The sequence below is a fragment of the Engraulis encrasicolus genome, chromosome 14 (genome assembly GCF_034702125.1).
Source record: "Engraulis encrasicolus isolate BLACKSEA-1 chromosome 14, IST_EnEncr_1.0, whole genome shotgun sequence".
NCBI lineage: Eukaryota > Metazoa > Chordata > Actinopteri > Clupeiformes > Engraulidae > Engraulis > Engraulis encrasicolus.
Genome location: NC_085870.1, coordinates 24,057,637 through 24,081,291, shown reverse-complemented (window position 1 = coordinate 24,081,291; position 23,655 = coordinate 24,057,637). Strand labels below are relative to the sequence as shown.

Below are 23,655 nucleotides of genomic sequence, written 5' to 3'. Positions count from 1 at the left end.
GTCAAGTGTTATACTTTTTTTGTTTGTACTTTGTTTGTTTGTTTGTTTGTTATGTCTGGCTTACATGAATACTGTACAGTGGGCAGTGGGTCGTGTGTATCTGTTTCCCCTTTTCTTCCCTTGAGTATTTTTTTTCATAGCACTGTGTGCGAGTTTTGTTGAGTTGAGTGCATTTTGTTAAGTGCATGCGTGCATGAATGGTTGTGTATGCACGTGTCAAAGAACACAACAGCGTTAAGTCTAAAATATTTATTTATTATTCATTACAATACAACAATATCAAAGTGTCATTTCAAAACAAGAAATAAATAAAAAAACATAAAATAAATATTAAATAATTGTGTAAACAAGCAGCATTAAGACAAAAAGGGAAGGGCATGTCCGGGCATGCCTCCCAGTGGTTCAGGACTAGCAAGATGGCGTCCGATTAAGTTCACATCTCTTCAAACTGTTTGTAAGTGGTTAACATAACTGTTGTTCCTCTGTGCATAACAGTGGTTCATAACTACAGTACAGGCAAACCAAGGAAAGAGTGTTCCCTCTATTTCATCCATGACTGTCTGCAAGGTGCGATTTGTAGGGAGTGATGAGGGGGATTGTCTCCCCATCTGGTTTCTGGTTCTGATAAATGTAACTAAAATCTGAAACGTATCCCATCCTGTTTATTTTTTTTGACAAATCGCACCCTGACTATCTGACATGGCTGACTAACATGGCATTCCAGTTACATGCTCTCTGCACCATTACGTTTGGACAAATGGGCGTTTGAGCTGTCACAAAAAGGCTGCAGCATGCAATTGGCCAACAGACAGACAAAGACGGGACACTCCTGGCTGGCGGGAACATACATACATGTGCACATAGACTTGATCTGAAATCTCCCGAGAAAGGACAGACAAATGGCAGCTTTGAGAGAGAGAGAGAGAGAGAGAGAGAGAGAGAGAGAGAGAGAGAGAGAGAGAGAGAGAGAGAGAGAGAGAGAGAGAGAGAGACTGGAGCAATTTCTCCTTTCATTGACCTGGCTATTGTAGTGCACAACAGCTCTTCTCAGGATCCATCACTGCTAATTAGTCTCGGGTCGTTACACCATCATGGGAATGTTGACCTCACCTAAGTACTCATGTATTCATCACTGAGGTGTTCCAGAAAAGCAGGTTTAGTCACTTATGTGGGTAAATTAACTGAAGGCAAGTGGTAAATCTACTAGTAGAAGAGCCCTTTGATTTAATTTTGCTAGAGGAATGAGCTCATAAGATCCCTTTATTGGGAGAGTTACGATTTACTCCTACTCTGCCTGAGTTAATAGCATGGTTAGTAACTAGACCACTTACTCGGAACACCCCACTGTTGTACAAACTCATTTTTCTCATGTCTTCGACATTTGAAATCCATTATCTCAAGCACGGCAATAACATACGAAACAACCAAGACCACACATATGAAGTCTTTCTTCTTATTGTCACAAAAATGAGACTTCCACTGCACTTTTCATTTCTGGTCCCGCGGTTAAGACACTTCATGGCCTGGTGCTTAAAAATCTCTTCTCAACCACAAATAACAGAACAGCAATACAAATATCAAACAAACAGACAAACAATCAATAAATGTTACAAAAATATCCAGTATAAAAATGTTATTATTACAGTCTATGTACAAAAGGAGAAAAAAAACAAAAACGTAACCAAAAACTTCAAAGGTTACAAGGGGAAAAATATCTTTCACATGTATGTAGCGTAACGTTCCTGAAATCTGGTGTGGTCCACCTGACGGTACGGTAGAGCGTGCCAGGGCATGTCTGGACGTGCCTGTGGCCGTGTGTGTCAGGGTGGTGGTGGGCCCCATCCCTCCAGGACAGTGTTGACAGGTCTGGGCCTGGCCGGCTTCTTGGCAGCAGCATCGCGGCCGAACCTCTTGACAGAGAGATCAGACAGCCAACACATCCAGAGTACAGCTCTGGTCCCGGAGCCCCAGAATGCTGTAGACAATCTTCTTTTGATGGCCTGCCAACTGCACTCCGACGTTCCTGACATCACTACAAGGGGGAGAGAGAGAGAGAGAGAGAGAGAGAGAGAGAGAGAGAGAGAGAGAGAGAGAGAGAGAGAGAGAGAGAGAGAGGGAGATTAGTACAAAACATTTACAAAGATAACAAATTTCCCCTATCCTGGCCAGGATCACGCAGCGATAACAGAGATACAAACACATTCATTTGGCCGGCCTTTTTAAACCGAACAGATTTTTTTTTAAAAACTCCCAATGACAACAGCAAGATGACAAAATAAGATCTGAGTGAAGTGTGAATGAGGTGTTACTTACTCTGACTTCAGATGTAGGACCTGTTCCATGCTGGTGATACCGGCGCGACTGAACAGCTCGTTGTACTGAGACAGCTTCATGGACTCCAGCCATTCCTCAACCGACCTGAAGGGGGCTCCACCAGCGCCACTCGTGCTAGGCAGGCGGATTGACACCCTGTGAGGAGAGATAAGATAAGAGCTGTCTCATTAACTTATGGCTCCTACACGGATATAACTGGTTACAGAACAACAGCTTAAGGACGGTGTGGCTCGTGTTAGATAACAGTGGTGGAATGATATCTGGTGGTGGTGAGGGTGCCCTTATAATCTTGTAAAGTCAGATAAGGCGTTAACTTCAACAACCACCTGCTGTAAAATACAGTGGTATTAGCAGCTGAATGTATTCACAGCTGTTTTTACTCTCAACTGTTCTTAGTTAAAAGCCAGATAGAAATAAAATTCCCAATCAGCTGCAGAGGGCACAGGCAATACAATAGGAAATGATACAGGTCTCTGAACGGAGAATGAAAAATGTGCAATAATATTTGACACTTAATTCAACAAAAAAGACAGTGCTATTCCATACTACTGGTGTCATCTTGTAGGCCTTAATGAACATTTCATATGTGAAAGAGAGAGCTTTTTTTAAAAAAAACCCTCTAATTTCCACACCAATGCGCTGCTCACCTTGGGTCGAAGTTCGCGATAGTTTTCAGGGACTCAGGGTTCATGAGCAGCTTGTCGAGCACGTTGACGATGTCGACGAAGCGCGGACGCTTGGAGCGGTCATGCAGCCAGCACTGCAGCATCAGCTGGTAGACGGTGGAGGGACAGTCCATGGGCGCCGGTAGACGGAAGGCCTCGTTGATGGCCTTCATCACCTGAGACGGAAGAGGATGGATGTTATTAATGGGCTTTTTTCCATTGAGCGGAAAGGGTTAGGGTTAGGGTCAGGGTTTTTTTGTTTCATTGTTTTTTTTTTCATTGCCGAGATAGGATTCTGATGATCAAGGTGACATTGAAACGTTAGTCTGTTTCAGCCCTTTCTCTTTGTTTTGAATAGTACTTGGTGTGTCCCTGAAAACTTCTCAGGGGCCCACAGAGGCCAGGCATTACAGCCCAAAAATAAAGTTCTTTCAGCCAAGGCTACAATTTCTGGTAGCACCCCAGGCACCCAATCCTTCCAGGCAGCCTTTGTATTAAAGTGGCCCTGTGTTTTCTGATATTTCTGATGTAATTCATTGTAATTTTGTGCCAATTGTTGTCTTTGTTGAATGCTCATTTGTTTCTCTTTTAATGTTTGCACACAATAATACATATTAGCCTCCTATTGCGAAGTGCTTTGGGGTCAACTGCTGCTGCTGTTTTGTAAGATGTGCTACTGTTGTACGTAAATAAAATGCTGATGTTGACATGACACCTCCTCAACAGGACGTCACGGCTCTGCTCGGCTCGGCTCGGCTGACTGCTTCCCACCCCTGTGGTGGAAACCCGCAGAGCTCAAAACCCTCTCTAATGGAACTAATGGAAACATCTGCTAAGTGGAGAATTCAAAACACATGCAAGGCTTTCATGCAAAACCATTTCATGCAGCCATTTCGCTATGAAGACTTCACAGATGACTGCTGTTATTACCAGTCGTGGGTTTCTCGTTTACACACAAACACATGCTCGCACTTGGGCACACACAAACACACACACACACACACACGCACAAGCATGCATGCATTACACCCTGAACCTATAAACAATGCACGATCCGAGGCAGGCTGAATATGAGAAAGCGTTTAATTGCATTTAAATGGTGGCGTGGTGTGCTGCTTACTGCGTGATTGCTCATGTCCCAGTAGGGCCGCTCCCCGAAGGCCATAACCTCCCACATCACGATGCCAAAGCTCCACACGTCACTGGCCGAGGTGAACTGCCGGTACGCGATGGCTTCCGGAGCCGTCCAACGGATAGGGATCTTCCCTCCCTAGAGAGTGGGAAAAGAAGTGGGACAGAGAAAGAGAGGGAGAGAGAGAGAGAGAGAGAGAGAGAGAGAGAGAGAGAGAGAGAGAGAGAGAGAGAGAGAGAGAGAGAAAGTAAAACAGAAAGAAAGAAAGAAAGAAAGAGTCGAAGGTCAGATTGTACAACAGCCTTCAAAATAAAGGATGCAACTCAACAGGCACATATCCAATAAATAGTCTGTGCCCGGGAGAGATGTGTGGGGGCGAAATCGTATCTCTATTTACTGCTAATAAAGTGTTTGAAGGCCCCACAGGGCCAATAAAAGCCCATGTTTAAAAGCCAAACAATAAAGCCATGTTTTGCTTCAGTATTCGCTCAAAAGACCTCCACACGTTCACAGATTTTTTCCCCATGTGTCAGTTAACTTGTTCTAGCAGTACATAATCCATCAGTGGCTAGCATCCACCTAAGGTAGGCGCCACTGATTTGCTGACATGTTTCCACCATGCAAGGTCGTATATGAGAGAGATATAAATCAGTGTGGTTCTTTTCCGGTATCCATGTGAACGCCCCTTTAGGAGACCTTCGATTAGGAGAACTTCGATTAGGAGAAATTCAGAGTCTTGAGGTTGAGAATAAATGGGGTCCCCTTAGCGCTGTAGATGGCGGTAGCATCTTGTGCAAACATCACAAATAGAGAAGAAGAAGGAGGGACAACACCCCCTTAGGAGACCGAATTTTGAGCACACTCCTTTGCATTGAGCGGGGTTTGACATATCTTTCTCCCTTATACGATTTTTGTTAGCACATGGAAACCATGTGGAAGTCACATGGTTTGATATGTACATGGAAGAAGTGGTGTATGTAAATAAGTGGCTCCTAATCGATGTTGTTGTTGTTGTCATAGCAACACTTACCGTGGTGGTGTAGGTGCCTTCCGGGTAGTCCTCCAGCACGCGCGACAGCCCGAAGTCGGACACTTTGCACTCCAGCTGGCCGTTGACGAGGACGTTGCGGGCGGCCAGGTCGCGGTGGACGTAGTTCATGTCGGAGAGGTACTTCATGCCCTGCGCGATGCCACTCAGCATGCCCACCAGCTGGTACGAGGACAGCTCACCATCGTGGTCCTGCAGACAGGAGTGGAGTGATGAAGAGAAGAGAGGTTATTTTATTGAGCGCGTCTCCTCCACTTTACATTTGTCACAAATAACCAGGGCTCTGAGTTAACACATGCCAACCAGCCAAATGCAGTTGAAAATTCAGTCTGACTGGTAGAAAAGAAGGTTTTCAAGCCACTTTGACCCATTGGTGAGTGTGATTGGCTAGTAAGATAAAACATCTGCACTTAGCCACATCAGCCAAACATCAGCCACTTATTGAGCTCTGAAAACAGCTGTGTCTAGCAGTGTATGCAAATGTTGACAGTGATGAAAAGATGAAGATAGAAGTACGTCTTTTCCGGACCTTCTATGCTCATACAGTATACAATGTGCTGTGTGATGTTGTAAACAGAAAGATGTGAACGCATCAACACATACGATGCGTTAGTCAGATAAGATGACGTACCCTCAGATAGATGTCCAGGGCCCCGTTCTCCATGTACTCCGTAACAATCATGGCAGGTTTGACTGAAAAGAGAACAACACATTCATGTTAATATTTAAATTAAACAGTAAGATTATTCAATTTTTCTTTACCTCCAGAATAACATTAAAATCGTCAGTGCTCCCTTACTCTGGCACTACCACTCCCAGACATTAATAGATGGGTCAACAATAGATGTCACTCATTCAATGATAAGGATCTGGTGTTCCTCACTTAGTAACAACACCCTCCTATCACATGAATTCTACTGCCACACTGCCACAATGTAGTTTTTTACTCACACTTAGTGACCACCCCCTCCAGGTGGATGATGTTCTGGTGGTCGAACTGGCCCATGATGGAGGCCTCGGACAGGAAGTCCTGCCTCTGCTTCTCCGTGTAGCCCGGCTTCAGGGTCTTGATGGCCACCGCCACGTCCCCGCGCCCTGCCTTCTTCAGGACGCCGCGGAACACCTCGCCAAACTCACCTTAGCACAGGAAATGAAATGAAGCGTTAAAAACCAGCGGACATGTCACGAATTGTGTCTGTTACACGATGACAATTATCCACATCCCCCATCGGAGGCATTTGCATCAGTTACTCATTAAAAGCTGGTGAAATGTCAAAATGGTACATTTCAGACACAAAGCAATACGCTACTGCTGAGAGGCTGTTGAAATGTTGCAATTAATTTGTTAATTTGGCCGTTGAATGTCCACGAATAATTTATTCCTTTCCACAATCCCCATACAAAAAAGCTTCTGCTTATTCTGCTTACCGACTCCGATGACCTTCTGTTTGGTGATGAGGTTGGGGTGGATCTCGCTGGTGAACTTGAGGACAGCTGTGCTTGGGTCCTCGTACTCATGGGGGTCCACGTACGTCTTATGGGGGTGCAGTTTCTCTACAACATACAGTTACAGAGGTGAGGGCACTGTTAATGCACTGCTGATGCAATGGCATCCGACACTTCAAAAACAATTCATTGTCATAATTGAATCATATGTAGTGATTCTGTGTATGCTCTCTCGCTCTCTCGCTCTCTCTCTCTCTCTCTCTCTCTCTCTCTCTCTCTCTCTCTCTCTCTCTCTTTTCTTTTCTTTTTTTTTGGTCTCATATGCAACCCCATGAGGACAATAACGTTTGTAACTTTAAACCAAAATATAAGCAAGTGTACAACATCTATCACAAACACCAGAGTACAGTATGTGTATTTTTTTTACCTGCACAGGTGAAGTAGTTGTCATCGTGTCTCTGCCTTGCGCGTCTATTCTGTCTCCTGTACAGTAGAGAAGATAGAGAATAAGTACATCATCAATGAGATCATCAGTACAAGAGCTCGTGATCAGGGACAAATCAAACGCGTCAAGCCAGAGCTGAAAAGGGGACAGTGGGGAGGCGTTCCAAAACCGTTTCATTACCTTTTATGCATCAGCAGAACGGCCACGACGATCACCAGCATGACTGCTCCGCCCACCATTGCTCCCATTACGATCATCGAGCTGTTTTGGGCCTGGTACTCCGCTGTGGAACAAAACAATAACAAACGTCAGCCCTCCCTCGCACACATTAACAACCCAGAAATGGATAAAATCAGTGGCAACGGTCCATGGTCATGCTTCCTACAGTTCTCCTTGCTAAGTTCACAGATGGTCCGTTTTTATACACACAATGAGACTATAACGGGCCACTCCACTTGCACAAGCTTAATGAGAGAAGTAAAAGAGGGAGGCAATATGATTTGAAGAGCCTTTCACATACTCGCAAGAGGATGAACTACTGACATTGTGTTGGACACATTTGGACATATTTCAAAGTCTGGTAATATTTTGTTGCCAACTCACTTTATCATCGCTCATTTCCATAAAGAAATAACAGATTGTTTAGAAACACATCTAGAATCACAATTCTAAACTTCAGATAGAGACACAGAAGCTCCCGCCCACTGTTCACACATGAGTTTTTTCTTGCGACGTTTCGATCTGTGACCTTTCTCAATCAATTCAAAAGAACAAATGGTTACAAACACAGTTTAAGTTTGGTTAGCTATGCTGGACCAATCGGGTACTACTACTGAATGACGTCAGTCATTCACCAGAACAGAGCGCTCTGAGCGTCATTCAGTAGTAGGACCCAATTTGTTCTGTTGAATTGATTGAGAAAGGTCAAGAACGAAACGTCGCAAGTAAAAACTTAGCAAATGTGAAACGTGTGCGGGACCTTCTTTGTCTCTATACATTGGTGACCCAGTAGATCCACTCCTGCGCACCTGGCAAAAGGAGGTGTGCAAGAATCCTAAAAATAAACTTCAGATGTTAAAACCTTGAGTCATAATGGTCTCGTGTCTACTTACCGATGGGAAGGGTCTCGTACAAGTATTCCTGGCTGGTGCTGCTGGGATGGCCATCCTGGGTCAGGGTCTGGACCCGGAACACGTACTTGGAACCAGGACTCAGGTCGTTCAGCTGGACTGAGTTCCTCTCCAGAACCAGCACGGTGTAGGTGATGAACTCCTGCTCATTGTTCTCCTCCTGATGGCACACGGAGAGAAATAGAAAACACATGCAGACGCAGAGAGGTTAGCAAATTGGTACGGTGAATAGGAATGAAAGCCCAGAAAAAAATTAACATTTTATGAAGATGGGAAGAATGAAAGGTATGAGGAAAGAAAGAAGGCAAGAAAGAAAGAAAGAAAGAAAGAAAGAAAGAAAGAAAGAAAGAAAGAAAGAAAGAAAGAAAGAAAGAAAGAAAGAAAGAAAGAAAGAAAGAAAGAAGGAAAGAAAGAAATACAACAGATGTTCATCTACACAGATGTTCGGAGTGGAACAGACATGTGTACCATGCAATGGAGTTTGGAAATTAGAACTGGAATTTAGAACTTGTTCTAACCTTCTTGCGGTACATGAGCTCGTAGCGATGGGTGGACTGTGGGTGTACCCTGCGGTCCAGGGTCCAGGAGAGAGACAGGCTGGTGGGGCTGCTGTCATCCAGACGAATGGACGTCACCATGGGGGGATCTGAGAGAGTTCAGGACAGAGGCAGAGAGTCAGGGAAATCCAAACAAATACTAGCACAAACATCTACAACGGGTCACAAATGAAACTGGTGAAGTGTGTGTGAGTATGTGTGTGTGTAGTGGAGGTCAGAGAGAAAGTGTGAGCAAAAGAGAGAGAGAGAGAGAGAGAGAAAGTGGTGCATGTGTGTGTGTGTGTGTGTGTGTGTGTGTGTGTGTGTGTGTGTGTGTGTGTGTGTGTGTGTGTGTGTGTGTGTGTGTGTGTGTGTGTGTGTGTGTGTGTGTGTGTGTGTGTGTGAGAGAGAGAGAGAGAGAGAGAGAGCTTGTGCTAGAGTGTCTCAACACACATTATTAAGAGCCAGAGAGATAGATAGCCCTCCAGTCCGTCCTCACCTGTGTCCTGCAGCACGGCGGTGATGCTGCTGGCTGCCCTCTGCTGGCCGTAGCGGGACACGCCGCTGTGCACCTCCACGGTGAAGGTGTAGTTGAGGTGAGGCTCCAGGTCACTCACGGTCACGATGGTGTCCCGCAGCGCCGCGTCCGACGGCTCGAAGTGCACGCGCTCGCCGCACGACACGCAGCTGGCCCCCTCGCAGTGCTCGCACGTCACGCTGTAGGTGATGTCACTGCGGCCGCCCGTGTCCAGGGGGACGCGCCAGGACAGCTGCAGGCGGCTGGAGGACAGGGCCGTGGCCACCACGTCACGCGGGGGGCTGGGAGGGGCTGTGGCGGAGAGGGGGGGGGCATGATTATTAAAATAACTTGCTTAGAAAACTTAGAAAAACTTGCTGGAGGTGTTGTAGTGTTGTTTTTGATTTGTAATGTTTTATTTCTTATACCGTATTTTATTGTATTCGAAACCTAACTTCTGAATGTATTGGGAAATGTTCAAAATACACTGTATATCATAGGGAAAAAAAACTTTGGAGTCGACTGCTGTAATGATATTCAACTAAATTTATTTAGGATCTGGCTTTTGGTTTCTTGGGCTGTATAGTATGACTGACTTGATTAATTACAACAAGGAGTCAGCAATCAGAAAAATCTTCATTACAAATGCAATTGCACTGATTCGTCTACTAGAGTTAGACTCGAGATGAGTTTCATTGGGGTAAATCAGTGTATACGTTCATTAAGTGATATTGTTGATTAGTTATCAGGCACAGTTAACATATTCATTAAACAGAAAGCCATATGCAGTACATACAGTAGGTATATACTTACAGGAGCAAGGTGTGGAGAGAGTGTCTGTAGGCGAGCGGAAGAACCCTTCCAGGCACTGACACAAGAGGGCGCCAGGCTTAGACGGCTGGGTGTTGGCCGGACAGGGCTCGCACGGCGCATTGGAGACGACAGTCTTGAAGAATCCGGCCTCACACACTGTAAATAGGAATGCACAGGGAAGGGCATGTGTGAGCTAAACTCAAACATTCGGAGGGGGGCTAGAACAACTGGACAGTGAGCCAAGCCAACAGGAATGAAGCAAGCCCAACAGTCATTCTGTGGTTTTCAACACAAAGACTTCCACAGCCAAGCCAAAACGCATTCTTCAAAATTAAGTCACTTCATATCTTCATATTAAAACTTTTAATGTAGAATTACATTTACATTGATGTTTAATAAAATACCAAACAAAAAAATGAAGTGAAGATAAAAATTAGCACTTCTGCTGGGGTCTAACAAGAGGAAACATGGAGTAGGAAAATAGAGAGCGCTTTACTCCAATGTGACGAATGGACCTCTACTGAATTAATCTCCCTTCCAAACACGGGACAATCCCCCACTAAGACAACATCAGTCCCCAGACCTCCCTCGCACACACATACACACACACACACACGCACACACACACACACACACACACACACACACACACACACACACACAGGCAAAAACTCTGATTGAAAAGAGATTTCTCTAGCGGGATTCAACAACACATACATGCCTGCCCAGCATAAACATATCATTACCCCGGGCCTTCCTCTCCCTGTTATAAAAGACACACAAGACAAACAGCGCAGGACAGGCCCGGGCATGCGGAGGGGAACGGACATAACAGGATGACGGAGACTGTTCGACGCGAGTCTGTTCGACCTTCCTGCCTTCCCCCTTCCTTCCTTCCTTCCTTTCTTGCTAACGTTGACATACAAGACCAAAGTGGCAGCAGCGAAAAAAGAGAGAGGCGCGCCGGTCGGAGGAAGAACAGGGTGCGAAATGGCAACAATCTTTCGCCAACAAGAAGTGGACACAGGAAGAGGAGAGGAAAGGAGAGGAGAGAGTGGGAGGCTGGCAGAGGAGGTGAAGAGGTCGGAGGAGGAGGGGGAGGAAGTGGAAGGAATGTGGATGGGAAAGGAGGGGTAAAAAAAAAATGCCTTTAGATCATGTCTAGTGTGATCGCTGGAGAATAAAGGTGGGTGGGGGAGCCATTGAGAATAGGCTGTTGGAAACTCCCCAACCAACAACCCCCCTCCTCCTCAACCCACACACATCCACCCGTCTACTTGTCCACCCCCACCCAGAAAAGTCACAAAAAGAGAAAGCTGATCTGTATGGTGTTGGGCCACAATTGAGACTCTACCCCATGGAAGACGGGTGGGGTGGGAAACAGGGTATCGGGTTGGAGTGGGAGAACTGTGGGTGAGGAGAGACAAGAGAAGAGAGAGAGAGAGAGAGAGGAGAAAGATATATACATAAATAGAGAGAGAGACAGAGAGAGAGAGACAGAGACACAGAGAGAGAGAGAGAGAGAGAGAGAGAGACAGACAGACACACAGAGAGACAGACAGAGACACAGAGCAACATAACTAGTAAGACAGACAGAAAGTGAGACAGAAAGAGAGTGAGAGAGAGAGATAGAGAAAGAAAGAAAGAGAGAGAGAGAGAGAGAGAGAGAGAGAGAGAGAGAGAGAGAGAGAGAGAGAGAGAGAGAGAGAGAGAGAGAGGGTGATGTCTGGGGTGGTCTCCTCATGGCGTGGTGTCAGGAGTTCTCACCCGAGCTCCAGGTTTGTTTTTGTTTTTCTTTTAAGTGTCGGCAAGCCTGTTGCCATAGGAGCAGATGAGTAAACCTCTGACTCCCCCTTTTCCACAAACACAAGGAAGAAACTGAGCAAATATGGACCTGTTGCAATCCTATGAGTGTGTGACTGTGTGTGCGACACAAAGTGAAACTCCAAGTGGTGTAGACATCCGGACCACACCCGCAGTAACCCTGTCGTTAGCGCCTCTGTGTTGAGATACTGACAATTAAGTCGGCCGATTGTATGCTACGCCTATGTTCCCCACCTTCTGATTGGCAGCATCCATCAGAACACGAATAATTAAAATCAAGTTACTCCTACACATTTAAAAAAAAAGAGTATGGCACAAGATGTTGGAAGCAGTTTACACTCCCACTGACATCACAACACATTAGTAACAGTGTAATACTACACAGCTCACAAAAATAAGACTGGCAGGGGGGAAAAAAATGAAGTTAGCGTGTCTGGACTCTCTTGTGAAATCAGAGCGTGGCATGTAAGAGGTGGATATGCTTGACTGGGATCTAAAGCCTATTTTTCGGCACCACCTCCACCACTACACAGAGAAGTCTGCTGGTGGTGAGGGCTTCAAGCCCACGCTTTATGGGCAGCTGTGGCCGGCCGCGCTGGGCTAATTTCAGCCAGGGCACATTTGGCGTCGGTGGACACAGACACGGTGGGGACAGAGGAGAGGAGAGGACGGGACGGGAGTGGGCAGGACACACTGATGGTGGTGGTATGTGTGGGGAAGTGGGAAAAATAGCCCTTCTCCTCCTCCTCACCCATTTTAGAGCCTACGTGTGTGTCTGTGTGGGTCTCTATTTTAAGGGATGATTTGAAATGCTCAGTGAGGTTCACACTGACACAGCAGCACACAAATCGGTGTCTTTCTTTCTTGTTTCTAACCCCACGGTGGGAGAGGAGAGCAGAGGGAAACAAACTAGCGTGTTAAAGATTAGCTGCGCCGCACCGACTGGCCTCCGATGTGGCAGATGGTCTGTTATGGTCATTGAACTAGCCAATACTCATGCACACACGGCACACACGGCACGCACACAACAAACACACGCACAAATACAAATTCACATGCGAATGCGCACACTCACGCACAAATATGCATGCGGATGCACACACACGCGCACAAAGACGCATGCGAATGCACACACAGACATGCTCACACACACGCACACAGAGGCATGCACACAAACACGCGCGCACACACAGATAAAAATATACACACGTGCACACACACAGGCACACACACACACACACACAAAAGACATAAAAAGGACACGGTCTCTCACCCTGACACATTGACACACATTACAGTGCAGTTGTAAAATAAATCGCAACGGGAGCGGAAAAAAAAACACTTTTGGTTGCCAGGGCCGATTAAACACAATCAAAGTGGGCAGCCATTTCGGTTGTTCCGCTAATTAGAGACTCTGACAAAAAGAAAAAAAAAACACTAAACAAAACAACGCCCCTGGATGTAATAGCAGCAACACATCACATGGCACCAAGGGAGTTGTACACAATATATCATGTTGCCCCTGAAGCACAGAGGGGACTGAAAAGAAGTCCAGGACGACCCCCAACCCCCACCCCCCGCCGCTATTCTCTCCCTGCCAAACCACTCACTATCTATGCCAGCTAGAGTCAGGGCAGGTGGCTTTACATCCACGAGATCAGAGGTCATGGTGGGGGGAGAGAAAAAAGCCTGTGTGGTTTAAGCAGAGGGACAAACAAAGGTCAGAGAGCGCAGCAGAAAGTCAGCACCCCCTAACACAAAAAGCAGAGCCAGGGCAGAGCACAGCAGAGCAGAGAGGAGACTTGTTGTTCTCCAAATGGCACTCCTCTGTAATGAATATGCCCTCTCGGTACAATAGCCTTGCAGTCAAAGAGGAGCACTCTGTATGTGTGTGTGTGTGTGTGTGTGTGTGTGTGTGTGTGTGTGTGTGTGTGTGTGTGTGTGTGTGTGTGTGTGTGTGTGTGTGTGTGTGTGTGTGTGTGTGTGTGTGTGTGTGTGTGTGTGCTTATTGTTCCCCTGCGTGAGCTCGTTTCATCTAATGAAGGCCTTGGCACTTGGCTCTGGCGGAGATCGGAGATGGAACACATCCACCTATTTAATATCAAGCTTCCTCGCCACTCTCCCCTTTCCGCCTCAGGTGTGAAATTCTGCCGCTTCCAAAAAAAGAAGTTTAAAGAGCATTCGATCATTCATTCCAGGACGTGCCCTTCCTTCTCACTCGCAACATCCTAGAATTTATCCATGGAGTTTTTTTTTATTATTTCTCTCTCTCTCGCTCTCTCTCTCTCTCTCTCTCTCTCTCTCTCTCTCTCGCTGCCATTTCCGCTTATGTTTACGCGGTGCCAATGTTTGTACATGTTTGTATGTAATGTTTGTGCAAAACCAGCGTCTTTTCAGCTTAGTAACTGGTCGAGATAAGTGTCTTTTATGAAAGAGTTAAGCCCTGCTGAGACTGAGAATTATGGCTTGGCTTAACCCGTGTCTGCTGGGTAAGGACATGCATCCCGTGCGGTTAAAAGCAAGAAGGCACAAAAAAAAAAATCCTAATCCTCCAAAACCAGTCCCATTTCGTTCCGTTAAAACGTCGACGGACACAACTCATCACTGGTTTCGTGTAGTAGTAGGGCAGAATTACAGCACGGTTCCATCCAGGCTAGGCTTATAGTATAGTAGAGTAGAGTGGGATTGGACGGACTTCCAAGATAACATAACATGGCTGGGGCCAACACATACACATACAGCAGACACAGCATAACTGATGTGTCCAGGAAAAAGCCGGCCTTCCTCTCAGGATGCGTGAGTCAGTGGTTGGGAAACCAGGTGTCTCCTGTCCACCGTCCCCCTGTAATCTTTTGGTTTGTGTGCTATGGCAACCGGGCGAGGGGAAACACACACACACACACACACAGCAAAGGGAGGATAATGCTAAGGTAACACGCACTGACTCATGACAGCTGTCTTAGTCATGCCAGTCTGGGACGGGTGCGCTAAGTAAGTGTGTGTGTGTGTGTGTGTGTGTGTGTGTGTGTGTGTGTGTGTGTGTGTGTGTGTGTGTGTGTGTGTGTGTGTGTGTGTGTGTGTGTGTGTGTGTGTCCTTGTGAATGTTTAATGACTGTGTGTGTGAGTGTGAGTGTGTGTGTGAGAGAGAGAAATATCCCAACAGAAAGCCTCAAACTGCAGAAGAAGATTACAGACCTGGCCTCTCCTCTCTTTCTCACGTTCCCCATCCCTGTCATTCCACTCATATTATTATCCATCCAGCCCTGCCTTGCTGGCACACAACAGACTGCACTACACTACACTACACCGCACTGCACGCGTGAGCCATATCCCCTCCAACTGCATGCATACTGCGCATAGCATTCTAGAAATGTATCAAGTGTGGCTTCTGCTGGAATGGGAGCGCCTCCCTGGATTTTTTTGTGGCCAGCTCCTCAAGGCTTTTAACCATCTGTTATCTCGCTCCATCGCTTATGCTCATGCTCCCTCGCTCTCTCTCTCTCTATCTCTCTCACACACACTCACTCACTCACTCACTCGCTCTGTTTCTCCTCTGTCTTTCTTTCATTCTTTCTTTCTTTCTTCTCTCTTCCCCTTCTCTCGTTCTTACTCTGCTTTCACATTCAAAAGCACGGAAGGGAAACAAGAGAAGAAAAGCCTGAGATCAAAGGAGAGACAAAGCCAGCAGTTGTGTGTGACTGTGAGGTATAACCCCCCCCCACCCCACCCCATCTCCCAGCTCTGGACCTCCACCTCCACCTCCCCCTCCCCCGCCGCCGGGGTAAAGCCCACACCTGAACCTGATATGCCTGACAAAAGACAGAGCGGAAACACCGAGTCGACAGGTGACAGGGTGTGAAAATAACTGGCATTCCTTGGGTCTCAAGTCATTCTCTTTTCTCACAGTCTCTCTCACACCCTGCCTGCCGCCTCACACACACTCTGGACTTCCAACAGAGTTGGGGATTACCACCACACACATAGCCCAGAGACAAAAGAAGAGAGAGAAGGGAAAAAAATGAAAACAAATATTCCTTCTGTGCTGCAGATTGAGTGTTAGAGCTCCTTTAAAGATGTAAGAGGATGCGGCAAATAATTGCCAGGAGAAGAAGACGACCGGACGAGGAGTGTTTTGTAATGCAAGACAAAGGCTTTTTGCCAGACAACTCAAGACATGTCGCTTTGCAATCCAAACAAACAGGTTTTCTTTCAACACAAAACACCACTTGAAGTGGAAATAATAAGCTCCCGAGTTTAAAGTGGGATACAAGAACCCAAAAACACAGACTGATCGAAAGAAAAAGAAAACTCTCAAAAATATTTGTGCCCAATAGTGTTAGAAGGAAGAAATTAAGGGCTGAGGCTCAAATGGCCAGAGTAACGACTGTAAAGCTCAAGACCAAAGTTCGATTCCAGCACGAGTTATTCCCGATCCTCCTCTGTCTGTCTCTCCCTCCCATTGCTTTCCCATCTCCTCTCAACTGCTCTTCTATCCAATAACAAAGCCAAGAAAGGCCCCAAATTAAAAAAAGAAAGGAAGTAAGAAACAGCCAGCCATCTCACCTTCACAGGAGTCTTCCGCAGCCTGGTATCCGGCCCGGCACTGGCACTGCCCCGCGGGTAGCATCCACTCGCCCTCGGAGGTGCAGTACATGGCGGGCGCCTGGGCACCCATCACGGCGTTCTCCACGCAGGCGCCCTCCACCTGGGTCAGCGCTCCCAGAGCCACCTTCTCAGGGAAGGCAGCCAGACCGCGGGTGGTGGCGGGGCAGATAGTGTAGTGCACCCGGACCGACACCAGGGCCACGCAGGCTCCGGAGTCCTGGAAGGCCAGGTAGAATCCGCGCCGGGACAGCGGCCCCACGGTCTTGGTCTCGATGTTGACGCGCAGCGCCACCTTGCCGCCGCGCTGGTTGGCGGTGACCTCGTCGGGCGCCACGGTGGCCACCTTGCGGAAGTTGGCCTTGCGGAAGCTGGTGCCCACGTCCACGTCCGACTCGTAGAGGTAGAGGCCGAAGGTCTCGCGGCACGAGGGCAGGCTGCCGTCGAAGGTGCCGCAGTCGCGCACCACGAACTGCATCTCCACGGAGACGCGTTGGACGTCCGGCGGCCGCTGGATGAAGGTGGTGCGCAGCCAGTTGTCCTGGTCGCCGTCGTTGGCCACGTTGCACACGCTGTACGTGTACAGCAGCGAGCCGTTAATCACCGTCTGCACTATCTCCCACTGCAGAGCCGGAAATCAGTCAATCAATCAATCAGTCAAAATATACAGCATCTCTATAGCACAATATCACAGCTACGTATGAAGTTGATTCAAAGTGCTTTCATTCATAGACTCTAAGGCTCATAGGCTCTAAATTAACATCAGCCAACCGGACAATGTTTGGCTGGTAGAAAGGCCAACTTTATATTGACCCATTAGTGAGTGTGTTTTTGGCTAGTAAGATTAAAACATCTACTAGCCACCTTGGCTGCGGCTGGTAGTGAAAAAAGTTAATAGACATAGACATACACACATACAGTACACATTCATACACCATAATGAGAGTCCTAATAACAAAAAAAGACAATGGAGGGGCATGAGACAGGGGCTATCAGTCGGGGCCAATACAGAGACACGCAGAGGTGACACTGATAACAAGGCACAGATAGTGGGTCTGTACAATCTCCAACTGCACAGGAAGACAGAGAAGGAATGTTAAGATTTAAATGTTAAATGTCTCAAATGCTACTTATTACTTCGTCATTACTTGTTACACTCTGTTATTGGTCCTGTCTTGCACTTCAGTGTCTGTACTGTTAATTTCAGTCCTGAGTATGTCTATGTCTTTGCATGGGATAGAGCAGGGATGTGAAACTCAGGCCCGGGGGCTACATTTGGCCCGCAGAGTCATTTTATTTAGCCTGCGAGATCATTTCAAAAGTGTATGACAGTTGCCCTTCATACAACATTAGTGCGTAATAAGGCTTGAATATGAAATTTGGTGTGTCATATTAATATGAGTGGGCCCAGGCCAGTGAAACAGCTCACACTCATACGCAATAGAATGTGTGCAGGCACATTTGAACTATGATGGGAATCTGTTGGTGAAATGTAAATATGAGTATTAAGTGTATTCACAATGCCAGTCCTTTTTTATATATATAAATATTGAGTTTAGCCCACAATTTTTTTTTCATTTCGGCCCTCGGACAATTTGAGTTTGGCACCCCTGAGATAGAGAGAAAAGTCATTTCAATTTCCTTGTATGACCTGTGCATACGAAGACACTGATAATAAAGCCGACCTCACTTTAATTGAATAACAGGCCAGAAGGGAGGGAGGGACATTAGATAAAGGGGCTATCGGTGGGGACTGATACAGTACCAAGACACACAGAGGGGACACAATGCCACTGATAACGAGGCACAGAAACTGAGTTGAGTCTGGTTTCTTTTATTACTGAGGGAGATATAGAGCGGATATGAGTGGGTTTAAGTTGGGGGCAAACTGTCATAATAAAAACTTCTGGCTTGGCTACTCATATGGTGTTGTCATTCTTGGTCATACTAGAGAAGGGTTTTATCTGAGCTTCTGTACACTGACTCATTTCCTCTTCTCAATGGGGCAAAAGGACAATAAAACTCATGGCTCAACCACCTCAAACATTGCTAGCTCCCTAGCTCTTTTGAACAGCCTAAATCGGAAAGCTCTTTTAGCCTTTAAGGCTTTTCATTTTCTGCTTTAAAAAGAGCCAAGGGGTCTTTATGCTGTCATCACACAGTGTTATATCCCAAAGTCAAATAGGGGCATCGCTTTGAGGGGAAGGCCTGTGATGACTGCTTTGAGCGACCAGAGTACAATATGGCAAATCAAAACAGCTAGGTCTGAAGCGGACGCAGGTTCAAAGACTCACCCCCTCCTCACTGGGCGAAGGCAGCCAGCCCAAGTCCCCCCCTGAGGACTTCATATCCAACATCACATCTGGAGAAGACAGAGAATGTAAACATATAGATACTATCACGAATATGGAATGACTTTGTGGCCATATTAATACAATGGCCATATTGTGAAGAGCAAGAGATACCACCCTCTGCAATACATTTGGTATGACAGTTGTCTTGAAAGATTCTATGACAAGTGACCCCCCCCCAAAAAAAAGAAAGTCAGACAGAAATGCTTTGAGAAGAGCTATTGGTTTATGATTAAGGTTTAGAGTTGTTCTTAGTCTAATTATTTCGAATAGGTTATTGGATATGCAACATAATATTAAATATAGGCTAACATATTATAAGTTAATTACCGTAATCTGCAACAGGTGATCATGTGATATGAGCAGTCTATTTAAATACCCTATATTTTACGGAATGCTTGTCCTGGTTAGAAACACTGTGACATTGTTAAATAAAAAATGTGAGTGCCAGTGACAGCAACCATGTCGGCTGTTAGTCCTCATCACAAATTCAAACCATATCCTTTAACATTTTACAGTGACTACGCCAGTGGCAGGATGTTGTTTTAGATGTAAAGAACACAATGCTGCTATTGGAATTCAAAACATGGCCGGACAAAGGCATTCAATGTAGCAAATAAAACAGTTTCGCATCGCAGACTTTTCTACTGAGTGTTACAACTAAACAAAAATAACGGAATCTAACATGGACACAGACAGAGTAGGCTACATTGAATACACGCACGCATTATAGGACATCCCGTAGCCATGTGGGACGATTCAAATCATTTCTATTGGAAAAGAAAACCTGAAAAAATGCGATACTTACTTTGTTTTCCATGAACGACAATAAATAGCGAGGTAATAAATATACATAAAAACAAAGTAAAAAACTGTACACGCCGGGAGTCCATATCTGTAACGTTTATAATCCCTTTTCGCGGAGACGGACCACCCGTTCTTCAACTCTACCGAGAAGCTTTCCAACTTTTCCACCCAGTGCGGCAGCCCTACAGCTCATTCAGGAACTGTCGCGTCATTGACCCCGCCTCATGGAATGTGTGTTTACCCCTTATATGGTCATGAGGGCGGAGATTGCACCTGCGGTTGACGGAAGTATTTGGGAGGTGGTCCAGTTAGTGCACTGATTCATTATGAGTGTGAGATATGGGTCCAAATGGGGGGGGATTTTGGTTTCAATTTTAGGCGCTTTTTTTTTCGTTTTGCTTTTGAATTCAGAGAGGAGTGCAAGAGCGTTGCCTTTAGGCTACTGTTGATTTCACATTGTCCCTTGCGCATTTGTTAACCTCAATAAATACAACAGCTGAGCTCTACAATTTGTTTGTGCCTGTTTATTCAAAGCAAACGAAAATCAGAAACCTATGGTTTCATCCACAAAGGGACCAATATCACATGGTGATAAGGGCTCAGAGCACTAAATGGGCCAATTTTGGCTACTTCACAGTTATTTTTTTATTTTGATAATAATGTTGTGAAATTACACACCACTAATTTGCATTTACTAAATAGTCTTTATTTGTTGTCTCAGACAGTATAGGCTACCCATTACCTCGTTGTTCAAGTAGCCTAAAGTAGCCTACTCTAAAGGCTCCCTATATTCCCAGTTGTTCAAGTAGCCTAAAGTAGCCTACTCTAAAGGCTCCCTATATTCCCAGTTGTTCAAGTAGTCTAAAGTAGCCTACTCTAAAGACTCCCTATATTCCCAGTTGTTCAAGTAGCCTAAAGTAGCCTACTCTAAAGGCTCCCTATATTCCCAGTTGTTCAAGTAGTCTAAAGTAGCCTACTCTAAAGACTCCCTATATTCCCTATTTACTATAAATCACCCACTTGATGTGACAGATTGGTATCATCTTGTGTTCCTAACAAGTTGTATATATTGAGCAGTTCGACCCGACATAAGGCTTTCCCACGGTTACCAGGGGGACGGGGGTCAAGTGGGTGTGCCTGTATGAATGAATGCCTACTAATGACCTGGAGGGGCTATGAATATGTAGACAGCGCAAGGGGCGCGCACAATAGTCCCTCGCCTGGCAACCCTCAGGAATCTTCGAGTCAAGTCTCCATTGTGCACAGGTCTTAAGAAGCTCTCAGAATCCCTTGACCCGGGAGTCAAACACGGATCTGACATCCACACAAGAGTCTTGTCTTGAGACGGAACGGGACGGGAGCTATAGCTAGCAGCAGCAGCAGCAGCGCTCCGGCTGTGAGCATCCATGCATATTCATCAGCCGTGCACACAGGCCTAGATTGGTAGTCTGGTATAAAGGGCATTTGCCGGTGGGCCGACAGTCCATACATGGGTTCAACATTTTTGTTTTCCCCTGGCTGTGCGACCCTGGCCGCACACAACTCAAACTCTGATTGTTGGAAACCGTTGTCAGTCAAAACATTAGCTCACGTGCATGGTTGGCTGCCAGTGTCTAGCCCCTCCTCACAACACTGTGTTTATAGACAAAGAAAACCCATGTATAGAGGCTGATGCAGTTGTTTTTTGTTTTTGCTTTTGGGGTTGTTGTTTTTTTTTGGGGGGGGGGGGGTGTCTTTTATGAGTTTATTTATGACAGGAGAGTTAGAGACTTGACAGGAAACAAGTGGGGAGAGAGAAATGGGGAAGGTCCGGCAAAGGACCCAGGCTAGAATCGAGCCCGGGTTGCCGGTGCAGCAGCAGACCAGTGTCCTACCGTTAGAGCCACGGTAGGGCCAATGCTGTTGGTTTCTTTGCATTTTCAAAGACACTGGCCCACAATGTATAGAGGTGGCCGCACACATACACACATGCCCAGGCCTGTTCTTAGGTCCCTCCCAGCCTCGATGCAGGGTGAAGTTTCATCCCAACGTTATAGACAGGCATTGTACAAAAGCCATGCAGCGCCGGACCAACCAGCCAACCAACCAACAGTCTGGCCAGTGTTGCCAGATTGGGCTGCTTCCCGCCCAATTGGGCTGCTTAGGATGGCCGTGTGCAGGTAAAAATGGCATTTTGCAGGAAAACCCGCAACATTTTACCCAGAGAAATCAATAGAATTGGGTGGGATTTAGTGCTTCAAGGCGGCTTTTGAGCATTTTTTGGGCTGGAAATCATCACTCTCATCTGGCAACAAACAGTCTGGCTCACATGGACAGCTGCACCACAGGTGATGGTGACATGACATGCATTAACCAAGCCGCACACGCAAACTAAACAAAGTGGGTTAAGGCAGCGCCTTGTCATGAATATTAACCAGCATTCATCACTGTCTCCTTAAGTAGGAACGCAGGGGCCAATATGTGGTGTTGTGTGATTTATCATGTTGTAGAGGGAGCATACGAAGAGCATACTCGCTCGGAAACACAGGCATATATATTCATGGGGGCAAAATACACACGCATGCACAGGCGCACACACACACGTGCGAAACCCACACATCCTACACACACACATACGCACACACATCCACACACACACACACACACACACACACACACACACACACACACACACACACACACACACACACACACACACACACACACACACACACACACACACACACACACACACACACACACACACACACACAAACTCACACACACTGACACAAACAGTCACACAACCACACATACACACACACACACACACTCAAACTCACACACGCTGACACAAACAGTCACACAATCACACACACACACAGTCCCACGCATACCGGCCACATTAGGGTTGAACATTTATGGCTGTAACGGCTGAGTGCACCCAGTGTGGCGGGACGGTGGCAGGGTGTCCAAACACACACCGAGAGAATGGCCTGCCTCCGTTTGGGGCTCCGGCTACCGTTGACGCTGAAGTGCTGTTTACAATGGAAGCGCCTTCTATTCAGCAAAGGAGCATGTCATGCTTGAGCCTTGATTCCCCCTCCGTCAGCCTCCTCCACATCCTCCCCCTCCACTACTACTAAAGCCCCGTCACCCTGCCCCCAACCAACCCCCCATCGCCCGGCCCAATACACACACAACTCGCTCCCTTTGCTCTTGCTCTCACACACGCAGACACTCTGTCACGCACACCCAGACCCACACCCACCACACCACCCACACACACACACACCCACACACCCACACTCGCATTGCTCCACCTCGGGGGTGAGAAGCCTTCTTTTCTCTCTCTCACGGATCTTGCAGAGCCCTTGCAGAGCTCTTGTGTGCCCTGGCACCCACACGCCCTCCCTCTCGCGTCCCCGCTCCACAGGCCCATCGCCGTCACCCAAAAGCACTCACGCCAGGAGGCTGGGCCCGTGCTTTTCAAGGGTCACAAAGCAGCAGTAGCATCAACCCTGAGAGGTCACACCGGCTTCTCTTCTCTTCACCTCCCCTAACCTCCCCTCGCCTCCTCTCACCTCCCCTCCCTTCTCTTATCCCTTCTTCCTCCCCTTCTTTTACCCTTGCAACCCCCATACATCCCCTCAGGCTGCACTACTCATTCCCCCAGGACCGCAGACAGCTTTGGCTGGGCCCAGGACAATGTCATCTGAAAGAGCCCCCCCATACAATACATACAATGTAGTGAAAATCAAGTAATGGGCCCCCTTGCTCCCTGGACCCGGCCGGGACAACTGACCCCTTTGTCCCACCCTGTCGTCGGCTTTCCTGCATCCCCCAGCACACACAACCACAAGCCCCTACACACCACCACCACGAACACCACCACCACCTTCCCCAACGGTGGTGTGCCTCGCGCCGACACAGCAAACAAAGAGGCGGTGCTGCATTGTGTGTCATGCAAATTCAGGCTCGCTGCTTTAAGGGCTTTGTTAAGTGCTCTACAAGACTGACAGCAGA

At 46.9% G+C, this 23,655-nt stretch overlaps 1 protein-coding gene across 1 annotated transcript; it reads right to left on the bottom strand.

Moving 5' to 3' along the window:
- Positions 1-292: 292 nt before the first annotated feature.
- epha2a (eph receptor A2 a) lies at positions 293-19,794 on the bottom strand. Its single transcript, XM_063215266.1, has 17 exons — positions 19,652-19,794; positions 18,787-18,854; positions 16,454-17,114; positions 10,067-10,222; positions 9,236-9,565; positions 8,719-8,846; positions 8,183-8,360; positions 7,251-7,353; positions 7,053-7,108; positions 6,608-6,733; positions 6,131-6,316; positions 5,811-5,872; positions 5,162-5,371; positions 4,120-4,269; positions 2,982-3,175; positions 2,314-2,469; positions 293-2,032 (listed from the first exon to the last, which is right to left on the bottom strand). Exons 1-17 carry the CDS (start codon positions 19,734-19,736, stop codon positions 1,924-1,926), a joined length of 2,958 nt encoding a protein of 985 aa, XP_063071336.1. The 5' UTR covers positions 19,737-19,794; the 3' UTR covers positions 293-1,923.
- Between the last annotated feature and the right edge of the window lie 3,861 nt (positions 19,795-23,655).